The 27087-nt window shown below is 25.0% G+C and overlaps 4 protein-coding genes across 11 annotated transcripts in view; 1 reads left to right on the forward strand and 3 right to left on the reverse strand.

Moving 5' to 3' along the window:
• Nucleotides 1–12956, reverse strand: part of LOC100871719 (uncharacterized) — a 92958-nt gene extending 80002 nt beyond the window's left edge. The window contains exons 1-3 of one of the 3 annotated variants that reach the window (XM_086907041.1): nt 12532–12956; nt 11864–12451; nt 9157–10249 (exon numbers count right to left, since the gene is read on the reverse strand). In XM_086907041.1, coding sequence (XP_086763167.1) covers nt 9157–9185 — 29 coding nt within the window. In that variant the 5' untranslated portion in view covers nt 9186–10249; nt 11864–12451; nt 12532–12956. Of the gene's footprint in view, nt 1–9156; nt 10250–11583; nt 11814–11863; nt 12452–12531 lie in introns of those variants that run through there. The other 2 variants (XM_086907042.1, XM_086907047.1) reach the window with 2 other exon arrangements.
• A 1214-nt stretch (nt 12957–14170) lies between these two features.
• LOC100869254 (uncharacterized) lies at nt 14171–19047 on the reverse strand. Of its 2 annotated transcripts, none has more exons than XM_012488312.3 (3): nt 18834–19047; nt 14841–14994; nt 14171–14752 (listed from the first exon to the last, which is right to left on the reverse strand). In XM_012488312.3, exons 2-3 carry the CDS (start codon nt 14953–14955, stop codon nt 14289–14291), a joined length of 579 nt encoding a protein of 192 aa, XP_012343766.1. In that variant the 5' UTR covers nt 14956–14994; nt 18834–19047; the 3' UTR covers nt 14171–14288. The 2 variants fall into 2 exon arrangements, with proteins under 2 accessions (XP_012343766.1, XP_003690128.2); XM_003690080.4 differs by lacking the exon at nt 18834–19047 and adding an exon at nt 16222–16431.
• LOC100869373 (uncharacterized) lies at nt 14171–22962 on the reverse strand. 5 transcript variants are annotated; one of them, XR_015291749.1, is made up of 6 exons: nt 21519–21886; nt 21022–21116; nt 19633–19857; nt 16332–16431; nt 14841–14994; nt 14171–14752 (listed from the first exon to the last, which is right to left on the reverse strand). XR_015291749.1 is itself a non-coding variant. In XM_086907049.1 (4 exons), exons 2-4 carry the CDS (start codon nt 21101–21103, stop codon nt 16328–16330), a joined length of 411 nt encoding a protein of 136 aa, XP_086763175.1. In that variant the 5' UTR covers nt 21104–21116; nt 22774–22962; the 3' UTR covers nt 15143–16327. The 5 variants fall into 5 exon arrangements, 4 of the variants coding, with proteins under 4 accessions (XP_086763175.1, XP_086763174.1, XP_086763177.1 ...); XM_086907049.1 differs by lacking the exons at nt 14171–14752; nt 14841–14994; nt 21519–21886 and adding an exon at nt 22774–22962 and having other exon boundaries at nt 15143–16431; XM_086907048.1 differs by lacking the exons at nt 14171–14752; nt 14841–14994 and having other exon boundaries at nt 15143–16431.
• Rab14 (RAS oncogene family member Rab14) lies at nt 22866–26730 on the forward strand. Its single transcript, XM_003690079.4, has 7 exons — nt 22866–23102; nt 23964–24076; nt 24335–24461; nt 24601–24718; nt 24874–24992; nt 25079–25147; nt 25243–26730. The coding sequence occupies exons 2-7, from the start codon at nt 23971–23973 to the stop codon at nt 25358–25360; spliced, it is 657 nt and encodes a 218-aa protein (XP_003690127.1). The 5' UTR covers nt 22866–23102; nt 23964–23970; the 3' UTR covers nt 25361–26730.
• The last annotated feature ends 357 nt before the right edge of the window (nt 26731–27087 follow it).

Consider the following 27087-nt stretch of genomic DNA (forward strand, 5'->3'; position numbering starts at 1 on the left):
GTTCAACAAAATCAAATTCTAATTCTCTAACGAAGATTTCGATGCGATGATGTGCGGAATATAATCGCATTGCATAACTTTAATGAGAAATTTGTTGCAATTGGTTTGTAAAAATGATGCGTTAATGATTCGATTTGTTTTTATTATGAAATCACGTTAAAATAATTGCAATTTGTTATTGAGAAACGAAAATTACATATATCACGATGAAAATACAAACGGTATTTAAACGAAAGTTTTTGTTATAGATATTCTCACGGATAAAATTAAAATAGGCGTGTCATTTTCTATCTTCTTAATTCGTAATCGAAACCGAAATAAAAACGCTAATTTAATTTTTATCCTAGAGAATTTAGCACCAACAGATATTTCTATCTAAAATCGTTCGTTTTATCTAATAAGATATTATTAAAATTCTTGAAAATTGAAATTTTCTTGCCGTTTAACGGTATACGTTAATTCTAACGACGATTCGCATCCATTTTTCCCTTCATGCAACTTTGTACCTTTCTCCCCCTATGCTTTCTTACTGAAATTTTTCCGTTTTTTAATATCGTACGAGAAAACAGGAAAAGAGATGGGCACTCTAGCTTTCCATCTGGTCAGACCTGTTCAACGATAAAAACGTGGACACTGAATCGCGCGGATAGTCTGGTTACGCATGGACTACAATGTCATGCCACCGTTATGTAAAGAAACCCGATTTTTGATACGATCTCCCGGCATTAATTGCTCTTCGTAGATGCCCCATGGCAGATAAGAGATATCTGATTAGTTACCACCGAACGACAGTCGTTATCTAGTTAAAAACGACATAACGAGTCTCGAGATATCTCGAGAGCGGTAACGTGTGTAAATACTTTGTATATTAAGTACACCCGCGTGTCATATACATATATCATTTGCCCTGTGATCGTAATTTGGTCGAATCGATCGAAGCAAACGTTTTTTCTTTCCGATAGATCGAAAAAAAAATAACTTTTAGATCTTTTTCCGAATTAATCCTCGTTTTTCTTATATATTTCCTAACATTTTTTTTTTTTTCTCAAAATCCTTCGACGAGTTAATGTATCCAAAATTTAAATTTAAAATAATTACAATTTTATTTTTATATTATCGCATTTCATGGAAGCGATATTTTCCAGAGACAATAAAATCATATATTTAAATTAAAATTCCATATCCATATAAAATTAGTATATACAAGAAAATATTCTTTGCTTTCGCTTAATTTTTTTTACATCGTCCAACTAATACTCAACGTTCGTAACTTTTTATTTAAATCAAAGTCGAATATTAAATAAAACGACCGATTACCATCTTTTCCCGTTTATTTATTATATACTACTATTTTCTTCGAGATCGTGTTCTATATCTGTTTCTAAAAATATGAGGAAAAAAAATAACTCGGATCAAGGGAAAAAAAAATTTTTTTTTTTTTTTTTCTATATCAATGATATATATTTCAATATGACGTTTTAAAACTTAATTATGCAAATTGCCATTATTATCTATTCAAAATAAATGACAAACACTAATCGATTAATAATTCGATTAATCGTTTATTTAATTTTTAATTTCGTAATTCGTAATAATGATATATATTAATAACTTTTATTGCGAAATTATTATTTTATAGCTGTTATATAGTATTTTAAACAAATTAAAATATATTAAATTAAAAAAATTTGTTTCAATTTTTTCTATCTTGATAATAAATGCAAGCTTTGCAAGAATGTACAAAGAAATTTCTTTTCTCCTCCTATGAAATGTTTCGATGTTCGAATAAAGAATATAAGTAGAAAAGTAGAAGATGAAATTTTGTTTCAATCTGATACTTTTACGAGCTATATGTGTACACGCGCGACATATAAAGAAACGATGCATTTATGTGCGAAGACAACGATTGGTATCCAACGTCACTTTCCTTTCGTTTTGCCGTGTACGAAGAACTCATAACGAATCAAACGTTTCCATTCTTGCTATTTACTTTCCTCGGTTCTTGACAAATATCAATTATTACTTTGTTCGATTTTCTTGTCTAGCAAATTTTTATCCCATTTCTGCTACATAAGAAGAAGAGAAAAGAATTTCCATATCTATAATAATTTAATAAAATAACAACAAATAACAACAAATAAAAAAATTATACGATTATATAATTATAATACGTCTATATATTGTTATATCGTTATAATATATAATATATAGATATGAAAATTAATAATTAAGAAAATATGCAAAACGATCTAAACAATAGTGGAGATTATCTAATCCAATAACGATTACACGAGTAAAAAATGAAAAACGAGTAAAAAGAAAATATAGAGAGCAAATTTTTTTCCAATCATAATTACGTGTCCCGTATAATATTTTTCAATGCCATAATTCCGTTAATAATTTATTCCATCGCCGCGCAACTTACACTTGTTATACAATAATAAAAATATATATTATACAATAATAAGGTAATCTAAATTATTCCACTTTCTTCTTGCCTCTCCATACGCGTGCACTGGCGTGTACAGTCATCGTGACTGTTACTCTTCTTTTAGCCATCGCGATTAATTGCCAACATCCGTTATATAGTATGACAAGAGAAAGCAATAATCCGCAAGATTCGTGATACCGAATTTTTTTATTCCGTTTCGAATAATCGAAATTCATGGACATGAAACAAACCCAAAAGTTCCGTAAAACGGAAGACAAAACTGGTCACGTGAAACTGTTATGTAGGCGTGAACCGAGGAAAGAGAAGCGAAAAGGTTCTTGTCAATTTTCGCGATCAAGCGCGAAGAATAAACCGAGTCTTGTCTCGGTTGAAATGAAAGATTCGCGCAAGAGAAGCGATTGACTTCTATCTCTTTTGACGAATTTTGAATTAGATTTTAAAAAAGACCGGGATCTCTTGTCCCGAACAAAATAATAATAAATTTACGTTATGATGTTTACCACTAGTAAAAATTATATATATATATAAGAATTGCGAATATCAGCGCTACAATATTATATATATTATATATTTTATACAAATATATATATATATACACGTTATTATAGATACAATTCTATCTTAGATTTTTCCCCATATAATATTATTTTCAGAAGCTTGATGAAGAAGATTATAAATTAGATCGCCGTGTACACCGATCTTCAATTCTAAAACCCTAAATCTATCCTAAGTGATTCATATTCAACGTTCATAAATCATTTCTAATTTTAGATTAAATCATTTCGTTCAAAAATCTTCTTCTTTGGATATTCCTACTTTGCGGCCAATTAAATTTTCTACTTTTTATTATCATTTCTAATTTTATTTTTTTATTTCTATTTATCTACTGTATATAATATTATATCATAAATTATGTATACAATATAATTACTTGATACAAAGATTTTTAATATATGTATAATTTGCAAATATATTGCAGCGTCGATACTGCGCATGACAAGATTAATACGATTACTCGTTCAGGTAACAGTGACACGGTGTGAACTGCCCTTGAGTGGTTGCAACATTGGCAACGTCGCAATTCCGTGTCACACTCTGCCGACAACAGCGACGATTTGAGAGTTTTCCACGTGAAGAAACTCGCATAATCTTGTAACTTGGACATATATACTGTGCTACACTATGTATCTGCAGTATTTATATATGAATAAATAAGCATATCGACTAATTAAAATATTCAATTCAATGAAATCGATGAAAAAAGAAAAAAAAAAAAGAAAGAAAAAAACTAAAAACGAAAAGTTAAACTTTCCACGATGAAATTGAAACATTGATTGAAACGTTGATGTTTTCACTTCGGTATAACCTGGATTACAAGTTTCTAATGAAAGTCGCGATAAAACTTTATCAAAATGATTATGTATATTTGTGCAAAATAAAACAAACGATGATAAATATCGTATTACTTTTATCATTATATTTAATGTATCGGATGTAAAGATTATCATGTCAAAAATTATAATCTTATGTATCGCCTTTATAGAATACTTTATTTTGTACTAACTTTGTAGTTTGTATAACGTACTATATCGTATGTACTTTTTATATCATATTATATCGTAAATCAAAATATTTTTTATTTATTTATGCAAAAATATGTAATTTTAATCTTTTAATCATTTTCATAAATCAAATTTTCTACTAATTGTGTATTCGAATTGTTCTCTTATTAAACTGATCATAAATTTAAAGATGGAATAATGAAATAGGATGAAGTTTCACACATATTATCGAAACTTTAAAAAAATATGGATAAAACTACATAATAGAAATTATATTATTGTAGAAATAATATTACGACTAGCCTTTAAACGACCATCCTTGTATGTTTGAATATTATTCAAAATATAAAACACCGATTAATCTTTTTATACTTTCACCGATTATCTTTCAAATATTGAATCATTTTAATATCGTTCGATCTTTTGTTCAAAAAGTTTGCACAATAAAAAAAATTTTTTACGAAATCAAATTATATTTTTAAAAATATATATATTTTAAACAAAAAAAAAAAAACTATCGTAGTTCAAAAAATATTTTTCGAAATATAATTGATTATTATTTAATTTTATATCATATATAATTATATTAAATTTGAATATTTTAATTTAATTATTTTAATACTTAATTATGACAAAAATTTGGCGAATATATTTTTTCAAAATATATAGAATTTGAAAAAATTTGAAATTAATCCAAACAAATTTACTTCCTAGAACTTAACTTAACCTTCTTCGATTTGTGCGTCATTTGTACGAAGCAAAACGCAGTGTAAATTCGAATCCAGGAGACCGGACTCGAAGAAACAAACAGTCACTGTTCGTGATAACGGTACGGTTTCTAAATACTAACCATGAAGACGAAATTACGTAAAATTATATTCCAAGTATCGAAACCGAGGTCGGCGATGCCCTTATAGGTCTAAATTAATTGGTATCATATTATTCGAGAAAACGGTACTTGCCATTTATACAGATTACACGTAACGTAAAATGTCTTTCCTCTGGGAATGATTACTAATTCATTATGCGTTATGCAACAAATGATTGCGTGTACTAATGATGCGTTGTGTAAGTTTACGCATAATAAATATATACACAGGATACATAACGGTGCATTTTACGCCATGTTATTTTTACCTTGTGCTTAGAAACATATATGTTGCCAGATCTCTGTTTTCCGCTTATAACTTATTCGACGTTATTCTTTAAAACTGATCGAATTAAATGAAAAATAAACGGAAAAAAATATTACCCATGCAATGATAATTTCGATTATCTTCCGTCTTCAAAATATGATACTATACAAAGCACAATTAACCAAGTTGAAACAAAGAAATTACATCATCGATGTATGCATGGGACGACAACGTGCTTCGTTTTGCGAGAAGAGAAGAAAAAGAATATTGGATAGTGATCGAAAATTAAAGGTGTTTTCGCGAAAGGAAATGCGGTCAGGGCGTGAGTCAAGCAAGGCAAGGAAAGAAAGCCAAGGCAACGCTATTTTTCCCGTAGAGACGGACGGATGGATGATCGGACGACGTACGAATGAACGAGGTAGCGGAGGGACAGACAGACAGACAAGCAAGTAAGCATACAGGCGAGCAAGCGGACGAACAGAGTCGACCGATCGAGGCAGCAGCCGGCCGGCTTCGTAGCAATGAGTTGGCAACGTTGCGTCGTACACAGGAGGATCTATATCCCAGGCTGGCGCGGTGCGGTGCGGCATGGCATGGCACGGTTCGGGGCGATTCGGTTCGATTCGACTCGGCTCTCGGCTGTACTCGGCACCAACCACGTGACTTTACTATACGCTAACTTGCTGTTCGATGGACATCGCGCGGGCCGATTTTGCCTGCTATTCTCCCCCCCCCCCCCCTCCCAATCACTCTTTCTCTTTCTCTTTCTTTCTCTTCAGACATATCATTTTTACACTTTCTTTAGAACTTTTTAATTCTATACTATCATCATTTTATATTTAGAAATCTAATGTTATCGATCGTTATTTTGATTGTTTCGGATGTATTTAGCGAGAAAAATTCTCTACTTCGGCGTTCATCGAGAAGAGAGATGTCGTCGAATAAAACAACAACCAGAAAACAGGTCATGAAGATTGACGAAACTTTCATTTTATTCTAACTTCGCGATTTTAGTTTAGCTCTCTTATTAACTTGCACGCTTTTATTCCTAACGGACTCAATTGTTTTGCCGATGAACAACGTGGATTTAATTGCTCGAACTACTGTTTCACGTAGAGTGTAATGCCTTGCGATCGATTCGCTGTCGTCGATGATGAATCAGTTATATAGTTTCGATGAGACTTGCAACGCCCACGTCAAAGCAAGCCAAGTTTCTATTTCGCTACATGTGTCTCGCACGCGACTTTTTCTCTATTTTCCACGATCGAACCCTGTCTTGCCGCGCTTTATCTTATATTTCGCATGCCTCTACAATTTCTTCGACAACGATTGGTGGATGTCTTGCTTTTCGATACACTATTGCATCTTATTTAATACAAGAGAATTGATATATAGAAGACGCGCAAATGAGATTATCTGCCATATCGTTTATCCTCTATTCGGCAAGCTTGAAAACGAGTCAAGGAATTCGTTCTGGAGGCTGTTATTTTCGAATGTGCCTTGACGTAGCATAGAGAAGAGTTTCTAAAATCTTATTTACGAGCTAATAAAACATATTGTCGAGAGCTAGCATACGAGTTAGCGAGATATAAAAAGTTATCGCAATTTTATGAAGGAAAAGAAGGAAAAGTTGTATTCATCGATGCTATCTGAGTTTAAAACCAAGATTACAAATCTTTTTCTCCGGACAGAACGAAATAGCCTCGACGCGTTCAGTGTTACGTGAGAACACATTCAAGTTTCGTTTCATCTGTTTTGAATTAAATCCATCGTTATGCAAGTACGCGGTACTATGTATTGCCAATACAAAGCAAGGGAATATGTATCATTACGCAACTTCTTATCGAATAAGTTGTCTAATAGTGTTTAAAAATGTTACTATCGTTTTCACGCCATGTAATAGCAATATCCTTTTCCTCTACTTGTATATGTATACTCGTTGACGAGACCATCGATTTTAGCGATTACTTGCCACTTATAATTTATTTCCCCTATCTCTAAGCAACGGGAAAATCGTTTCTCGTGTCATTAAAATCATGTTAGCAATCGTATGAATATATCGACGCGATTTGACATTATACATTTGTCAAGTATACTTACTAAAAATAATTTTGACATATATATATACATATAAAATCGTTAATGATTAAATATTTATATCTTTCGTTCGTGTGCACGGAAATTGTACAGAAAATCTTCTCATGAAAAATGAGCAAAAAAGAAAGAAACGTGTGTATCATTCGTTGTTAGGTTTAAGAGTTAAAAAATTTAAGAGTTCTTTCCCTTTGAAGGCTTGAATTGTGCCGACACCTGCTGCTCTTTTTTTCATCTCTTTTTCTTTTTTTTCCTTGTGCTCATCTCCTTCTCTCTACTTTAGAAGGAAACCTTTTGCATTTAACTTCTTCCAGTTTCTACTGAGCCTATCTCGAGGCCCGTCTACCTGAGATACCTATTTCTTGTTCTTGTTCTTCTTTTTCGTATTCTGAAAGGCCCCTCCCGTTATACACGTTACCTAAAACTATCTCGCTGCTTGTCTGTTGTTTCTCGTCGCTCTATCAACATTAACACTTTCGCTAGAGGCTTGTCTGGCTAGTCGTTTCTATAACAGTAGGTTTTATATTGTATGATATTGTATGGTATTTCTCGATAATTTAGGATTTTATTTCTTTGTCGTTAAGAGCAAATATTCGATTTTATCGTAAATTATCGTAAATTTATTTAATTTTCTATTTGTTCATAAGAAAAAATTCGCATCTTTTTTATTTTTAAGTTATTTCGTTATACAAAATAACATGAAAATTGAATATCGAGTATCGATGTTTTCGAATAGAGAAGTGGAGATATTTCATAAACTTCCATTATAAATATTATATTAATTAATTAATTCATTAAAATGTATATATATATATATATATATATATTCGTTAATTCTAATTCATTAATTTCTAATATCTGAAATCTATCGTATCATATCATCCTTCAATATTATCTCCAATTATGCTGTTTTATATGATAAGATGTTAAATATGACATAAATATAATAGTACTTTATTAAAATAGTACTTTAAATTGTTGCTCAATATATAAATGCTCAACTCCAATGCTCGGGATGCTCTATCTTTTTTATATCGTTCGTTAATTTAAAATGATACGCATTTAAAAAACGCATAAAATATTTTTATTTCATTTTTATGTATTATATGTGATTTCTTATAATTTCAGGAACGCTATTTTTTTTTTTTTTTTTTTTTTTTTACTAATCAAATCCTGACTAATATATCATCATATGTATATATGTGTATATATATATATACAATACAAATACACAAAATTGTAAATATACTTCCATACTTCTTGATAAATGATTCACATTAGTTAACATCGATTACTATACGCTGCCTAATATAGAATTCAAATAATATATGAGAAAAAAATATATATAAAATCATAGCAAAATGTTTAGTATTTTAATGCATTACGAAGATTGAATAAATAAATGAATATATGTAACAGTTAATCTTTTAATGTAATATATATCGATTCACTTATTTTTAATTATTTATAGAATACAATAATACTTTTGCATGGAAAAATAATAAAATTAAAAAATACACGCGAAACTATTATTTTCAACAATTAGTTTTAAGTTAAATGAAAAATGGTAATAAGGAGACCGGAGGAAATGTATATAAAACTTTCGTCCATATAATTTCTCACTTAAGAGGTTAATTGTGCTAAAAAACTAGTAACAGATTCATTTGTTTTACATCTTAACTCCGACCAATACGCGCAACATGTGCGAATTTTCTTGTACATGCGCGAAACACATCGCGGTATCGAAGTAACGAAATCGGTGATCTCTGAAATGCTTAAGTAAATAAACGATGTATGTACAAATTGGACGTTGAACGGGAACAAGTTTCCCGTTTGTTATAAACGACCTAAGATTAAAATAAAAATAAAATAAAAAAAGAAGAAAATAAATTGAAAGGGAAAAAAACCTTACCCTGCATTTTCAGCGGCAGCAATGGACATGTGCCTCCTCTCATCGAGGATGGCTGTTGTGTCAAACTGCCGGGAGAAATCCGTGGTAATAAGTTAAGAGTCACAGTCGAGTGTTCTCTTTCTACGCGATATGCCACTATCACCACTAACCTGTTTTCACTATATCTTCACAACCAATAATATGGATATCAAATAATAAGAATATCACCACTGCGAATCAATGAACGTCGCTCACTATTATCACCAACACTTTTCCAATATGACAAATTTTTGAAATCTTTCCTTTTTTTTTTCTTTTCTTTTCTTTTCTTTTCTTTTTACTCAAATTTCAAACCACGAGAAAATCAAGTACATAACGGGAATTTGCAAAATAACAAATGAAAAAATAAATAATTCATTTCACTCTCAATTATTTCTCGTTTTATCACCCGTTTGTATCGACGTGAAATAAGAAAAAATCAATCAAAACGAATAGTTCTTTTTTCTCGGCCGACACTCACTGATCGAACACGCGTTCTTAATTGCATCGTTCAATCATATACTTCTTCTTCATTTACCGACATTCGGGATGTTCTTTACAATAGACACTGTTCACATCACCAACGTAAAAATCACTCGCGAAAAAAAACAAGATTAAGTACACATTTTTCTTTTTTGATCTTCTTTCTACACTTTATATAACTCTCTTTATCGACCGAGCACCATCACTGTCGTCGTTTCCTTTTCGCCCTCGAACATCAGATTCACTTTTCGACACGCCAACTTTCTCACTTATTCACGTACATGTAGACAGATTCGTTAACCGTATTCTACTGGCGAAAAATAGAATACCTTAGACATTTTATTTTTTTAACTTGTCGTTGCTACCATTCAGGAACGATCGGTTTTCTGTTTATCCCTCCAAATCTGGAATCGCTTATAAATATTCAATGACAGGCAATTCTCACCAAGATACTAAGCAGAAGACATCTCAATTGCCAATTATCTGACGATTATTATATCTTTTGGGAATCGTCTTGCCGGAATTTTGAGCTTTCCACAATTTTTTTCATCCTTTTCGAAATTTGTTACGGTTCTTCGTAATCTTGCCGATCCTGTTAAAGAAGAAAAATAATCGTTAAACAAAAGATCGAATGGACGACCAATTTGTTAGAAATGATAAACATAAGAATAAATGAAAATTGTTATTGAAATATAGGAAAAGAAAATGACGAGACTTTTGATGCGATATTTTACCCAAGATTCTTTGCATCGAGTACAAGTAGTACAAGCAAAGCGGAAAGTGAAACTGATGCAATAAAACATAAATATAATACTTGTGAAACTTTAACGCTGTAACACTTTAATAAACTACTTATTCGTCATTATTATACAATAATTTCTTTTTTTTTAGTTATAGATTCTCAAAATATTATAATTATATAAAAAAAATAATAAAAAATTTTTCAATTATCATTTAATTATATATGTGAATAAATTAATTATAAAATTCTAATATTAATTTTTTTTTTACATCTACAATTATTCTTATTATCAATTTTTTATTATTATATCAATTAATAAATCAAATAATAAACACATTTAATTTATATAAATTTTAATTAAATTATTTTTTTGAGACGAAGAATGTTTATTACTGTATCATACTCTCACGCATCACAGGCGCGTACTTGACGACGCACTACTAATACAATGGTCTGCATATGCGCATGTCCACACCCCATTCTGCTTCCGAACATATGTAGACCGAGGCACGTTTAGGAAAAGTTGATCGATATTATCGTCGACGCTTACGTTCTCTATTTCATGTTCCACGGACACTACTTTCCCGTCAAATTTCAAAATTCATTAGCCAATTCTTTGATATCAATGATAAATGCGAGAAAATTTTTTTGCTAAGCTAAAAAAATTATCCAATCTAATCAATCTAAATATTTCCTTGTTGTTCAAATAGAAAAAAATGCCAATAGATATAGACTGAGATCAAATCTTTTTGACCATAAATTAATATCTTTTAGAATCGTAATTTTTTCAACATTTTGTTTATCAATTTAATATTAATGACATACAAAAATTTTATATAAGTTATATTAAACGCAAATTAAAGAAGTTTACTATTTAAAATTTATAATAACGTTCGTAATCACATCAAATTTATTATATTGGCTCTTTAATAAAGATTAATTACTGCTAATAATATTTTGAAAATAAAATTTATAAAAAGAAATTAGATAATGATAAAAAGTGTAAAATGGAAGATAAATTTGAAAATTTAAGAATTGGAAAAGTAAATACCTGTCGTAATTTACAATTACACTTATCGATATTAGTTCTCAATCTCTATCACGAAGAGATATTGTTTCATCTCGCTTCGAATAAAAAGTTTTTCGCGGAATACAACCCAAAGCGCGAGGAAATAAGTAAATACCTATATGCGCGCCAGGCACGGCGCGTACAGCGAAGCGCGACGAACTTGACTCTCAAAGCAGTGGACCGTCCGACAAGTTAATAAAAACGGAACGTAGAGATCCCACTTTCTTATTATCGCACACAACAAGATACAACACCCGCAATCATGTATACACTTTTATACTCACATGTGATAATAATTCACATAAGAAGAAAAAAAAAAAAAAAGAAAAAAAAAAGAAAAAGAAAAAAAAAATATCCCAATGATAACGCACAAAAATTATATTACACTCACTGACCGGTTCGACTGGAATAAAACTTGTTTGTTCATCCAAGTTCGTTCTACTTCAAATTTCTTCGTTTGCTTCTTCACTCATTTCATTTCATTTTATCGATCAGATAAGATGAAGCGCGTACAGATTAATTTTTTCTTTTGTTTTCCATTTATCGTTTTTGAAGAAATTTTCATTCTTAGGTTTGTCGAACGTTTTCTTCCACTTTGAAAGTTCACGCTGGTTGCGAGCGCAGTTTTCCGTAGAAAAACACAACGGGGCGCCACGAGATGTAGATACTTCTTTCTCACTTCTTCTTTTTCTTTTTCTTCTTCTTTCTTCTTTATTCTATTTTATAGCCTTGTCTCACACGTGTCGAAAACGTGAAATCCTTTACCGAGATACAAAAACATATCGTTCGAGAAAAATCGATGGTCGAACATTGCAAATGAAAAAATGTCGATACTTTTACCATTTCAAATTTTTCTTCGCAATATTTGCGCATAATGTTTTATAAAGGTAAGACTTGTAGATCTTACATAGAGTATTCAAGTATGATTTGTCCTCCGTGTATGTTTTTCGCCTCACCCCTTTTTCTCTATTACCGTTCTCTTGCTACGCAACATATATATATATATATATATATATATATACATATATATCATATATACATACATATATATATGTATACGCACATATATCTCTTTTTTTTCTTATCTCTCTGTTTCCGTTTCTTCTCCTCTGTCTTTCACGATCTCGCTATTTCCTTTTCCTTCGTTCTGTATCAGTTTAACCGTATGCACAGCTCTATACGTGTTGTATGTAGTATAGCGAGCGCGTACACTATCCGTGTATACGAATACGAATGGCAAGCGCGCGCGCGCCTGTATTTGCGTTCGTGTGTGCACTTGATTAGCCTCGTGACGTCAGGGCACGATTACATCGCTCGCGATTGTCACTCAAATCGACAAGTAAAATTGCACAAGAATCCAGGCGGGAAAAGTGGTCGAAGACACGCGGACGAACCTCGGACCGCGAAACGACGGATGATCCGTCGCGCAACGGCTAAAGGCGGCAGCGAGCCTTCCCGCAAACCACCCGCGGTATTCGTGAAACGACTGACTCCATGCAACTATTGCAGTCATAGAGAAGACGGGAGGTGTTCCGTTAGATGGCACCACTGTTTATCGCAAGGGGGCTCCGGCGGCCGTATTGCGCTCCGTGTACCGCAACTCATCGAGTACTGTCGAATTCTAACGATCACTCCCGATCCATTCCGAATACTTACGATTACGCACGAATGATTCAATATCAAGTGCACGACCCTCTCCGTTCTGATGAGCACATGGAATGATACGAATGATGATGCGTGCCATCAATTTTATTTGTACCCTTATTCCTTTATCGCTCCATAGAATGTTTATATTTCTTATTTCCCGATGCAATTCACCATTCGAAATTTTTATTTTTAAACGTGCAAAAAAAAAAAAGAAATCTTGTATTATATGATACATGAAATATACTTTAATACTAATAATAAAATACATATGATGTACATATGCGCTTATATATATGTACATTATTGCTAAAAAATATTCTAAGAAACTTGTTTATTTTTAACAAGAATCAATTTAATTGTTGTTAATTATAAATAAAAAAAACAAACAATGACGATTTTCATTTTTTTCTTATTTATAATAGCAATACATCGTAATATATTACAATACGATAAAATTATTTGTAAAAAATTAATATCCATCAAACATTATAATAACATTATATATATAATAGTTTATTTTTTTTTATTTTTGCAAATTATAAATCATTTTTTTAAATTCTATCAATAATCTATCATATTAATTCCGGCAATATCGTTTAATATCGATAGATTAATTTTATATTTAACTTGAAAATAATGTCAAATAACTTGAAAATTTTAAATATATAAATCATTTGAAATTATAATTTTTTTCTTGATTTTATAAATAGATAATAAGTATTTATTTTTAATTAATACATATTAATTATAATTCAAATTTTGTTATTAAATTTGTTTAATTGATAATTGATAATTAATAATATAATTGATAGATGATTTCAACAAAAATTTACAATCTACTAACAAAATATTTTTTTTTTTATTTTTAAATATTAAAAATATATCTCCGATATTCAAAATATTTAAATTTTTAAAATCACAATATTTTTTTATAGATTTATTAAAATATTCGAGTATTAAGATTTCATTTTATATCTATTTATCAAAAATTATTTTACTTTGACAAATAAAATAATTCAAAATTCTTAAAATAATTCAATAAATAATACAATAAATAATTTCATAATTATATTACATTTTTCTTACATATTTGTTTTACTGAATACACATATCATAACATTTATATTATTTTTTAATATATAAAAATTAAAAACTTCAAATTATTTTTGTTTATCATTTATTTATTTTTTCTTTATTTATATATGTCAATAAAAATGGTAAAATGTCAGGAAACTTTTCATTTACCAATTGTTCTATACTTTGCATGTTGTTATTCAACAATGATAGATTAGTGCATGGTATCAATAATTTACAAACTGATGTTGAGCGTGCTGTAAGTGCTTTATGTAAAGGGGTATAATCATCAGCATCTTTTAAATTAGGATTTGCATCATATTTTAACAAAAGTTCGACAATATTACAGTGTCCTTGCATAGCTGCTCTATGTAAAGCAGTGGCACGACCACAACGTGTTTGTGCATTCACAGCTGCATCATTTTCTAATAATATATTACAAATTTTATAGTGTCCGTTTCTAGCTGCATAATGTAATGCTGTATATCCAGCTGAATCTTCTATATTAGGAGAAACACCTTTCTTCAATAATGTCTTTACACGATCCAAATCATTATATTGTGCTAAAAGTTAGTTAAATATAAATTAGTAAAAAATAATCTTAACTATTTAAAATAATGTATTTAAAACTAAATAAATTTAATTATTTACCAGCATACCATATACCACGTTCAAACTCCATTTCCATTAGAGATTGACGAACACTAACATTAGTATTTATACTGCAGCATTTATTATGATCATTATAACTATGATTGTGCTCCATGTTTAATGTAGATGCAGACTTAGTACCTGAGTGATTTACCTGTCGTTCCATTAAAAAAAATAAATAAATAGAAATTGCACTTAAAATCTTTTTACTGTACAAGTTTAAATATCAAATCATTATGGATGGAAAATAATTTCTGATAAATTATTATCAATAATAATGAAAATATATATATAAAAAAGCATTTTTAGATTATATTAATCATATATTTTTTAACAAATCTTCATTTACAATATGCAAAAAAATTTATTTTGTTTACATATATTATATATAAATTTTATATATATATATTTATATATATAAAGTGAATATATCGAATTCATATATGAAAATAAGGTCGGTATATAAAATTGACTTTTATATAACATATCGTGTTTCAATTATTTTGTAATAAATAGAATATATCGATTAATTGGTATATAATTTCTTTTCATTTCGAAGCATGATGCTGTGCTAACACATATTGAATACGATATAAATTCTATCGCTCATTACATAATATTAATCCTTAGTTTTGATTCCGTGCATTATATATTATAAATAATATTTCGAATGTAGACAAAAAATAACGATTTATATTATTAAATTAAATTAAAATGCATATTGCATATCATACAATTTGATATATCAAATGTATCAAATTTCTTCATTAAAAGAAAAATTCTGAATTTTAATGTATTATCCAAATGGTTGTTAATTGATTAGTTCTGCACAAAATAAAAATGAATAAAATTAAGCATATTTTTTTTATCATTTCTATATTCTATTATATAATTTTATATGCTTGCTTAATAATTGTTTTCTATGCATTTTTATATTAATAAATAAAATAATTAACTGCAAAAAGAAATCGAAAATATGTAGAAATTGGAATCTATATCTTATACAGTCTTATTAATATCATAATTATTATTATTATTATTATTATTATTATTATTATTATTATTATTAATTCATATAAAAATGAACTGAAGACTTTTTATTTAAAATTCGCTTGAAAATTGCAAAAATTAAATGCATTTAATATACATTTCGATGTATGACTGTTCTAATCTATTATATATTTTACGAATATAATATGTGAAAAGTATTGCCAAAATTTTTCATGAAAAACTATTAATACAAATATATCCCATAAAAAGTATATATCTCGACAGAAAGTTAAAAAATATTGATAAAAATTCGATAATGAAATTGAACTTCACATAATTCTATGTGTTTTACATGTACAAATTTTTCGTATATAAATAAATAATATAATACTTTTTTTTCAATCTGCATGAATATTAGCAAGCTTATTCTTGCATATGTCTTGTATATAAGTGTACTTTTTTCTTATAAATAATCCTGAGAATATAAATTGTTGACTTTACAATTCCCTTTGCAATGTCCAAAGTATTTCGGCCTCCCCCGTGCTACAAATAACTCGATATCCTAATTCTGCCAAGGCATTAATGATGGAAAAAGGTGGTCCTGTAATAAATTTTATTGCTCAAATTAAAAGAAATATCATATTAATAAAACATATTAATGTTAAACTTCGATAAAATATTTGAATATAACATCTTATTTTAAAAGATATCATTGCTATTTTATTATGAATTTATTAATATATAATATTCTTATTTATTAATATATAATAAATTAAATATTTTATTGTCAAAAATTTAAAAATTTTAAATGATAAAAATGTAATAAATATTATCAAGAAAAAACTTTAATCATAAACCTATTTTTATTAACATATTATTATTATTTTTTTTTATTAATTTTCTGAAATAAAATATATTATTTAAAGACTGCAACTGCATCTATTTGTTTTAGAGATATTTTTTAGCTTTCATTTTTTATAATGCTTTTACAAATTAAAAAAAATTATATTACAACAATATTTCAAGAAATTGATTGATTAAATATAAAAAAATTACAATTACAAAGAATATAAAAAATAGGCAATGGTAACCTTTAATCATAACACCGTTGACCACATCTGATCCAGAATTCGGAAAACGCTTGGAAAGAGCCAAAATTTCATCCGAATTTAAACCAAAGACAACACAATCATTCGCAAATGGAGATGCTTTTACACCAACATAATAATAATTCTCATCATTTATTACGTTGGCTAATTTTCCGATCATTGCATTTTCTGATTGCGACATTGTTCAGCTAAAAGAGGTTGCTAGACTTCGTTGTCTTTTACTGTTAAAAGAAAAATATTGCTTCTAGAATGCTGTTGGAAAAAATACAAAAATTTTTTTGTATCTTTTTTATTTTCTCTTATAAGAAAAAATTCTATTAATATTATGCTTCATATTAAATAAAGAAAAAATATTTCTTCCGAAATTAATAAAATGATATTATACACAATAATAATAAATATATATAATTTCCTAAATAAAAATCGAATATTTGAAATATTAACAAAAAATAAACATATAATTATGTATATAAAAAAATAAAATTTATATAATATAATTTCATAAAAATATGATTTAATTTTTTCAATATAGCAGAGGAAAAGATAAGTTATTACATATACGTTAATTAAAATAATATATTTTAGTAATATAATTATAATAATATATATTTTTAACATATTACTTAAAAATATTATACAAAATATATTATGATGATTTTATATTTAAATTTAAAAATATTGAATTTAATTTTTAAAATTATATATATAATTCAAGTATATCCACTCAACGAGTAATAAAATATAATAAAATATGTTATAAAATTAAGATAAAAAATGAAATTTTTTTTATTTCTATTTTATTTAGTCAATTATCTTTCTTGTTTTTCTTTAAATTATCTTCTTTAAATCACACGAGTTTCATGGAACACAGCAAACTTCAGATTAAATTATTAACTAAACAACGTTTTTTAGTATCATTATTTTCAATTATATTATCTTGATTGATCCAATTCCATTTATTATTTTGCATTATTAAAAATGCATATTTTATAACATTATATTTATAAGTATAATATATATAAAATAATATACTAATTTTTTATAATTTCAATTATTTAAATCTTTCAACTCTGTAATTATAATATTCTGATCAATTGATAATTTTTGTTTTAGTTATCCATTGTTCATTTTATATTATTAAAATTATTTATGTTCTATTAAAAGATTTATATTTCTTAATATATGCTACCTATATAAAAAAAAGTCTAATTTTTTTCTGAATACTTTGGACATTTCTCTCATATATTGTTTCATAATAATGTTACTTTAAATATATGATTACAAAATTTAATATAATAATAAAATATTAAATATATATAATAATAATATATAATAATAAAATAATAAAATATTAAAACAATAAAATAATCATTTGAGTTACTTTTATTATATATATATATCATCTATACTTTTTTTTTAATTTTATATGTTTTATTTATTTGACATTTATAAAATTTTTAGTTTTCAAAATAGTAAATTCATTTAATAATAATAAAATAAAAATTTATTTATATATTATTTATATATAATTATATAAATACAGAATCAAAACTAATACTTAACTCACATAAAAAAATAAACGTACTTAAAAATTAAAACATATTATTACAATATAATTAAATATTATAATCAAAAGTATATAATTAGCACAGCATCAAATCAATCTTATCTGTGTCAAATTTGCTGAAACAAGTCGTATATAATGCAATTTTTACGCTTATAATAAAAATCAATAAAAAATTTATATATCGATGAAAATATATATGTATTAGCTTATAATAACAGAAAATTTTAGGCGAATTGCATAAAATTCCAAACGAAATATGTAATCATTAAATAAAATATATATGATATAAAATCAATGATATCAAATTAAACGTCAATTATTACATACATAACCTCTTTAAAACTACATTTGTGATTGTTGCTATTTTTGTAAAAGAATAATAAACTAGATAACGAATATTTTTCAATTATATGAATAATATTTTAATTTATAAAACGTATTAAAATATATTAAAATTTTATAAAATTTAATATAACGGAACAATTTCACAATCAGCACACGAAATTTTATAGATATATCTTTTTTACAGATATATTTTTATAGATATAGATTAAAAATATCTTATTTTTTATATCTTTTGTAAACAGAATTATTTGAAAAAAAATACTAAAAACGAATAAATATTTTTAATAAATTGATAGATTAATACGAATTGTACATTTGTATATTTTGTAATTGGATCTGTATTTATAATCATATTTATAATCATATATTCTTTTTAGCAAGAAAAAGATTTCATTATTATTATTATTATTATTAAAAATATATAATATAATATATATAATATAAAATATATTATTATTATTATAATAAAAAATTGCAAAATATATATTTTATTATTATTGTTGCTGTTATTATTTTTATTATGTTTTTATCATTTATATACATATTTAATAACTTTCTTTCCTCTGACGTTTAAAATAATTTATATAACATACATTATTCTAATTAAAATTTTATATTGAAATTAAAAATATTTTGTGAATTTATACACATTTCTTTTCAATTTTAAAATATTAGAAATACATATATATATATAATATAATATATTCAATTTTTAATTAAATATGTAAATCTAATCATATTATTATTAATGGGAATAAAAGTAATTGTTATAATATCATACCTGTCTTAATAACAGGTTCGGGTTCAGGCTCAGAAAAATCTTTTCTCATAGTCCACATATATTCATTATAATCTTGTTTAACACTAGTACTTGAAGATGCTACGACTTTGTAACCAAGAACTTCTAAAGCAGTTAATATTACACAAGGATGTTGTAAATATACTATTGTCGAATCATCACTATATCCTCCAGAAGCGAAACGACTCAGTTGTTCTATATCGGATGCTACAACACACGTGAATAATATTATATATTATAGTTTACGACGCAATTTCATGTTTTTTTATTATTTCAATATTTTTTTCCGGATTTTTATATGAATTAAAAGAGAAAACAAGAATTGTATAAAAATTGTAGATTCTAACAGATCTCAAATAAAAAGTAATCACTCTTGCTTACAATCTATATAATAATTTTTATCATTTTATCATGATAATAGATGAAGATAATTGATGAAAAAACGATAGTAGATATACAACATTTTACTCAAAATCATTAATATGACTTTTATGAAAAATTATTTATGAAAAATATTAATTCAAATAAAATGATGAAAAAGATCGATAAACTTAAAATTTTCAATTATAAATCATGACAAATATTACAATATAATTTTTATATATTTCATAAATCACATAAATTTCGAAATATCTTTTTATTCAGAATTATTAATCAAAATAAAAAAAATTATATGCATATATATAATATATATAGATATATGTGTGTATTTTTTTAATAAGAATTTTTTATATATTAATATGATTAATACTAATTATTGCTAGAAAAATATTATTATTATTATTCCAATTTTATTTAATAACAGAATATTTATTTATTCATTTATCATAAAAATATTATATATATGATAAATATTACATTATATTTTGAAAATTTTATAGAAAAAAATTCAACATTTAATATATACTTATAATTTACCGTTTATTTCTATGTGTGTGTGTGTGTGTGTGTGTGTGTGCGCGCGCGCGCGCGCGCAACATAGGAAAAATATGTACATATTTTAAAATATTTTGTATATATGTGATATATATTTATGAAATATATCATACACATATACACTTATGAACACACACACACACACACACACATTATTTTGATATAATAACATATATTATGAGAATATATGAGTAATAGAAATAAAAGTCTCCAAAAACTTCTCTTTATAAGAAATATAAAATAAAATGTATAAGATATTAAAAATTTATTGCATATTTATTATGATAAAATATTAATTAAATATTAAATCAACATAAAATTTATTTTTAAAATTATTAACATATACATGATAATGAAGTATAATATATAGTAATATATTATATTTGAATATAATAAGTAATATAAGTATTTGAATTTCAAAATAAAGAATTATACCTTTAAGACCTGATACTAAAACTCTCCATGGATATCGATGACCATATGATGCAAGATTACCACGTACCAAAATGTATGGCATCTGTAATATTATTCTAAAACAAATTTATTTAATAATTAAATTTTGTTTAAAATATATATATATATATTTTATATAAATACATACATAAAAACTTAATTTTCAATAATAAAAACTTAAATGTAAAAATGCATTTTAAATACAAATATAATATATACAAATATTTAATAATGTTCATTGTCAAACTTTGTTAAAATTTTGATTTGACTATTATTTAAATAATATATTACATGTAAATAAAGAAAATAAATTATTGTTTATAGTTAATATATTCTTTTTTAATATTTATGATATAAATGATATATATTTATTAACTTTTTAAAAATTATTTTATTTTTATTAATAAATTAAAAATTTGTATTTCTTATTTTTACAAATAAATATTCACTAATTTTTTATATTTAAATTATGTATTCACCTGTTAATATGTACAGAAACTTTTTAATTCACTAATATTATTCTTAACCAAAAATTTTCTTATATTTTATTAATGATAATCAAAAACAATAAAGCAAATTAAAATTTTTATCGACACTATCAAGACTTTCAAACTTATGAAAAACTTCACACAAAGTTGTATTAAACATAAATCTCAACCATTAAAGAATAAATACATAACACAACACTTGCATGTTATAAGCGCATGCTAACTAACAATGTTAATATTAATATTCATCTCCTACTACTTAAATTTGATAAACATTTGATTCAAATCTATTATTTTTTAAAATAAGATTCCTCCAATACTTTTTACTATAAATAATTTTGATTTTTATTATTTAAAAATATAGAATTTATGAAAAATGAAGAAAGATAAATTGAAATAGATTATTAAATAGGTTATTAAAAAGATTATTAATTAAATTACTCAAATTAAAATTATATTTTAACTTTTATATGGTTTATATAAAATTGTATTAAAAATTCATAAATATATATATAATATATATATATATATATATATATATATATATATATATATATATATGTATAATAAAAATTATTAAATATTTTCAATCTTATTGCTATATCTTTTGTACAAAAAGATTTAAATTAACTTTTTGTATTTAAATTGTAATACAATAAAGATATTTTATATATTTTTTTATATTTCTGTGCATTAAATTTAATGACATATGAATATTATAAGACAAGTATAATAATTTATATTATTAAACGAATTTCAACCTTTTACACAAATATTTTATTATAAAAAAGAATATATTATAATTTTAGATATTTAAATATTAATTATAAAATGTTACTCTGTTTTATTGTAATTATAATTTTAAAATACTTATTAATTATTTTAATATTAATCAATTTTATTTATAAAATTTATTAATATTGGAAAGAAAAAAAAACCAATCAATATCTTCGTTTCGATAGAATTGAAATGCGGTTGGTTCATATACTTATAATGAATCATATGAATTGTATATCAATTGGTAATAGTAATTTTTATATTTGATATATAAAAATTATAATTTAGCATAAATTTTGAGATATTTTTTTATAACATAACAAATTAATTAATTATTTAATTTTGAAATATATTACAATTCGTATATACATTTATACACTTAGAATTATTGCCATTATGATAAAATGATATCTATCTTTCTTAATCTTTCTATGGTCTAATAAAATTATAGATTCGAAATTATACTTACAACTGGAAAAATTATTTTCATTTATATTATTAAAAAGTATAATTATATTATTAAAATTAAATTTATATAACGTATTAGTATAAATTAATAAAAAGAACAATTAAAAAGAAGTGACAGGTGGTTTGACATTTATTCGCCGCCATCGTTATTAGCGACAGTGATCTGCCATATTGCGCGTGATATAAAGAATTGCAATACATTTACGTTATTACGATTATTATTTGTACATTTAATACAAGTACTTATTGTTTATGTAGTAATAATATTTTAACAAAATCCTTATAATACAGTTTGTGGGAAAATATTCCACAGTAGTGTACTACAAAACGGTGAGTAGACAACGATGCATTGTTGACATCAGAAACTTTTTTGTAGCGAACAGTTGTCATCAAAGAAATTGCAATTTGATTGTTTGTATTTATAAATTTCAAAACTACTATTATCATATTTTTTTATATAATAATTTATAACTTCTTCAATATTTTTAAGTAATATATATAGTGATAATTATAATTTAAACGATTATTATTTTATCATTAATGTTTTATTGAAAAACACTTGAATAAGCATATTTTTATATTAGTATTATTATATTTTTATAACCGTAGTCCATTATTATTTAAATTTCTATAAAATAATATTTTATTAGAATGATTGTTTAATATGATCATTTAATATATATAATTTTTCTATGAAAAGTTCTTATTCATTATTAACAAAATGATCATTTAATTTAATAATAATCATAATAAAATTTTATATATTGTTTTAATATTTATGAAAAATTTGTTTGAAACATTGATATTTTATTTATGCTATATCAATATCAATATATATGTTATATCAATTATGTATAATGATATATATGCCATTATTTTTATGTAAATTTATATTTATATATGTAATAAAAATATTTTTTATAATTTTTTTCCATTGTATTGTTATCATTTATGTATTTTTTTTTTGTTATGCATTTTTAATATATCAGATGCTTAATAAATTTTACTTTGAATTACACAATGTTTATTATTATTCTGTAATATATTTATGTTTTAAATATTGTATTAATGTGAAAATTAAAAAAATATATATAATATTGTATATAATATTGATTTTGATATATAAACTTATATTATATTAATTTATATATTTTGCAAGAATTTAAAGATTTATAAATTATGTATTTACAGATAAAACATGTCAACAGGACCATATAATTATTCTTATATCTTCAAATATATTATTATAGGAGATATGGGAGTAGGAAAATCATGCTTACTACATCAGTTTACAGAAAAAAAATGTAAGTTATTAGTCTTATAGAAAAAAATGAAAAAAATAAATAGAATAAAGATGTTATGATTGAAGGTTAAAAATATATATATTTTTATAATATGAAAAATATATTGATATTTTGGTATTATTATACTCGTGAATAAAATATTAAAAATAATAAAATATAATTCTCATAATCCTCCCCCATAAATAATGCAGATTTATATTTAATATAAATTATTAAATATTTTTTAAAATAATATGAAAAATTTTTTCTATATTATAGTTATGGCAGATTGTCCACATACTATTGGTGTTGAATTTGGAACAAGAATTATTGAAGTTGCAGGACAAAAAATAAAATTACAAATATGGGATACTGCTGGTCAAGAACGTTTTAGAGCAGTTACTAGGTCTATATGCTCTTATAATTATTAAATTGTAACATTTTAAATAAAAAAGGCAATAACAAAATAGATATATATTTGTCTACATAATTATAGATCTATATATATATATATACATATATATATATACACATATATATTATAGATCTTATTACCGAGGTGCAGCTGGAGCATTAATGGTCTATGACATAACTCGTCGTTCAACTTATAATCATCTTAGCAGCTGGCTTACAGATACAAGGAATTTAACAAATCCAAGCACTGTATGCAAAATATGATATTTTACATAATGGTATTTACGTCTGTAAAGTGTAAACTACATTGATGCAGAACTGTTGAATGATGTATTTCTCATACTCTATAAATAATAGGTTTATACTATTTATGTAACAAAAAATTTTACATATTATATTTACAGGTTATATTTTTAATCGGAAATAAAAGTGATTTAGAAGGTCAACGAGATGTTACTTATGAAGAAGCAAAACAATTTGCTGATGAAAATGGTCTTATGTTTGTAGAAGCTAGTGCAAAAACGTAAGTCTAAGTTATGCAATTAAAATATAGATCTATAATAAAGTTATGTAATTAGAAAAAATTATGTTTCATGTTTTTTTTCTTAGAGGCCACAATGTTGAAGAGGCCTTTTTGGAAACAGCGAAAAAAATATTTCAAAGTATACAAGATGGCCGGTCAGTAAAAACTGATTTTAGTTGCAATAATTTGATTGATACAATTTCACATTTTTGTTAAAAATTTTATTTTAATAATTTAAATTTGTTTGTAGTTTGGATTTAAATGCAGCTGAATCTGGAGTTCAACATAATCCAAGTCAACCAGGTCGTACTAATCTTCAAGGTGTATCTAATGAACAACAAGGTGGAAAAGATTCTTGCTCCTGTTAGGTCTATATTTGTTTGTATATAGAAATATGAATTCATCGGTACTATTGATGCATATATGATTTATACTAAGTATAGTAAACAAATAGTCTCCTGTCTTTATCCCTTTCATATGTGAGATCTATTCAAAGAGAGATATCAATTTTTTTTTCTAGTTAGATTTAATTTACAGAAATGAAATACAGATATATGATTTAGTCTACATATGCATATAAATTGTACTGATAACAGTAATTCTATATTAGCATTGATATTTCAATGTTAAAGCTTTTTTATGGTTATTGTAATTTGCATATATGCAAATATTATTGCATATGCTGTATACTTTATTGCATAAAAAAATTGAATATTAGGTAATATATTGTATTCACAAATCTTACACGTATATTGTACACATGTACATGTACATGGTATAAAATATTTACTTATTCACAAGAGAATATGGTAAATGTGACACAGCCAAATGAGATAAACATTTATCATTGTAAATTGAATTTGTGTAACAGGATTGAGCACGTTTGATCATGTTTGTTATAATTTGCAATTTGAAAGTTATTGTATTATAATCTTAAGTGCAAAAGATTGTTAATATATCTGAATTTCTCAATAGCATCAGAGTTATCATAAAGTCGCATAATGAAAAATAGAATTAATGTCAACTCTAGTGTTCCATAACTACAACCCCACTTTCATATCATATAAATTGCTAATTTAAAGTTAAATATATAATTTTTATTTTCCGTTTGAAAAATATTTTAATTTTCAAATATTTTGGAATGTTCTATGTTTCTAATTTGATAAAAAAAAAAAATATTTAATAATACAATACATTATTATCATTAATATATAATATAATTACATTATTATCATTGCTATTATTTCAAAGATTTTAAAAACTATCAGTCCTTCCTTTTAATAAGACATATTTTTCACGACATTACATTATATTTATCAACATAACATTCTTAGACACTTAAAAATATTGTATTAATTTATATATTTGATATATATGTTTAATCTTTATTCTCATTTCATGTTATATTAATTTTAAAAAATGGAAAAAAAATTACTTAAAAATTAGTTAAAATTTTTTTATTATTTTAATGACAACTATATATGTGTTTATTAGTAAATTTTTTTTAAATTATAATTTTACATATTATCTTTGATTGAAATAAACAACAAGAAATTTATTTAAAATAAAATAGAACAATTTATTTAAGATAAAACATTATGTTATTTTTGGTTTAATAAAATAGATTAATTAGTATTTACATTCTATTTAATATATTGTAAAACTATATTATAGTTTATATTGATAAGAAATACAAAATATTATTTTAAATAAATTTGATTAAGATTTTTCAGACTCATTTAAAATAATTATTATTTTATAATGTAAATTTGAAACCTAATTTAAATTTCAATTACTCATCAATATATTTTTCATATGTTGTACATATAAATAATTAATAATAAAAATAAATATTTATATTATAAGTGCATTAATATTATTGATTTTACATATTTAATGTTAAGATAAAAATCATATATGAACAAATATATTATCATCGTAATTTTTTTATAACTTTAAAAAAAATAAAGATTATACAAATCATTAAAAAATTGATAACATTATTTGGTTTAATTGTCTCTTAAATTTAATATGTCATATAATTACATTTAGATATAATATTATTTCACACAGATAAATATATATCTTATCGTTT

Source organism: Apis florea, unplaced genomic scaffold (genome assembly GCF_048593485.1).
Source record: "Apis florea isolate Af1SG1 unplaced genomic scaffold, ASM4859348v1 contig_24_pilon, whole genome shotgun sequence".
NCBI lineage: Eukaryota > Metazoa > Arthropoda > Insecta > Hymenoptera > Apidae > Apis > Apis florea.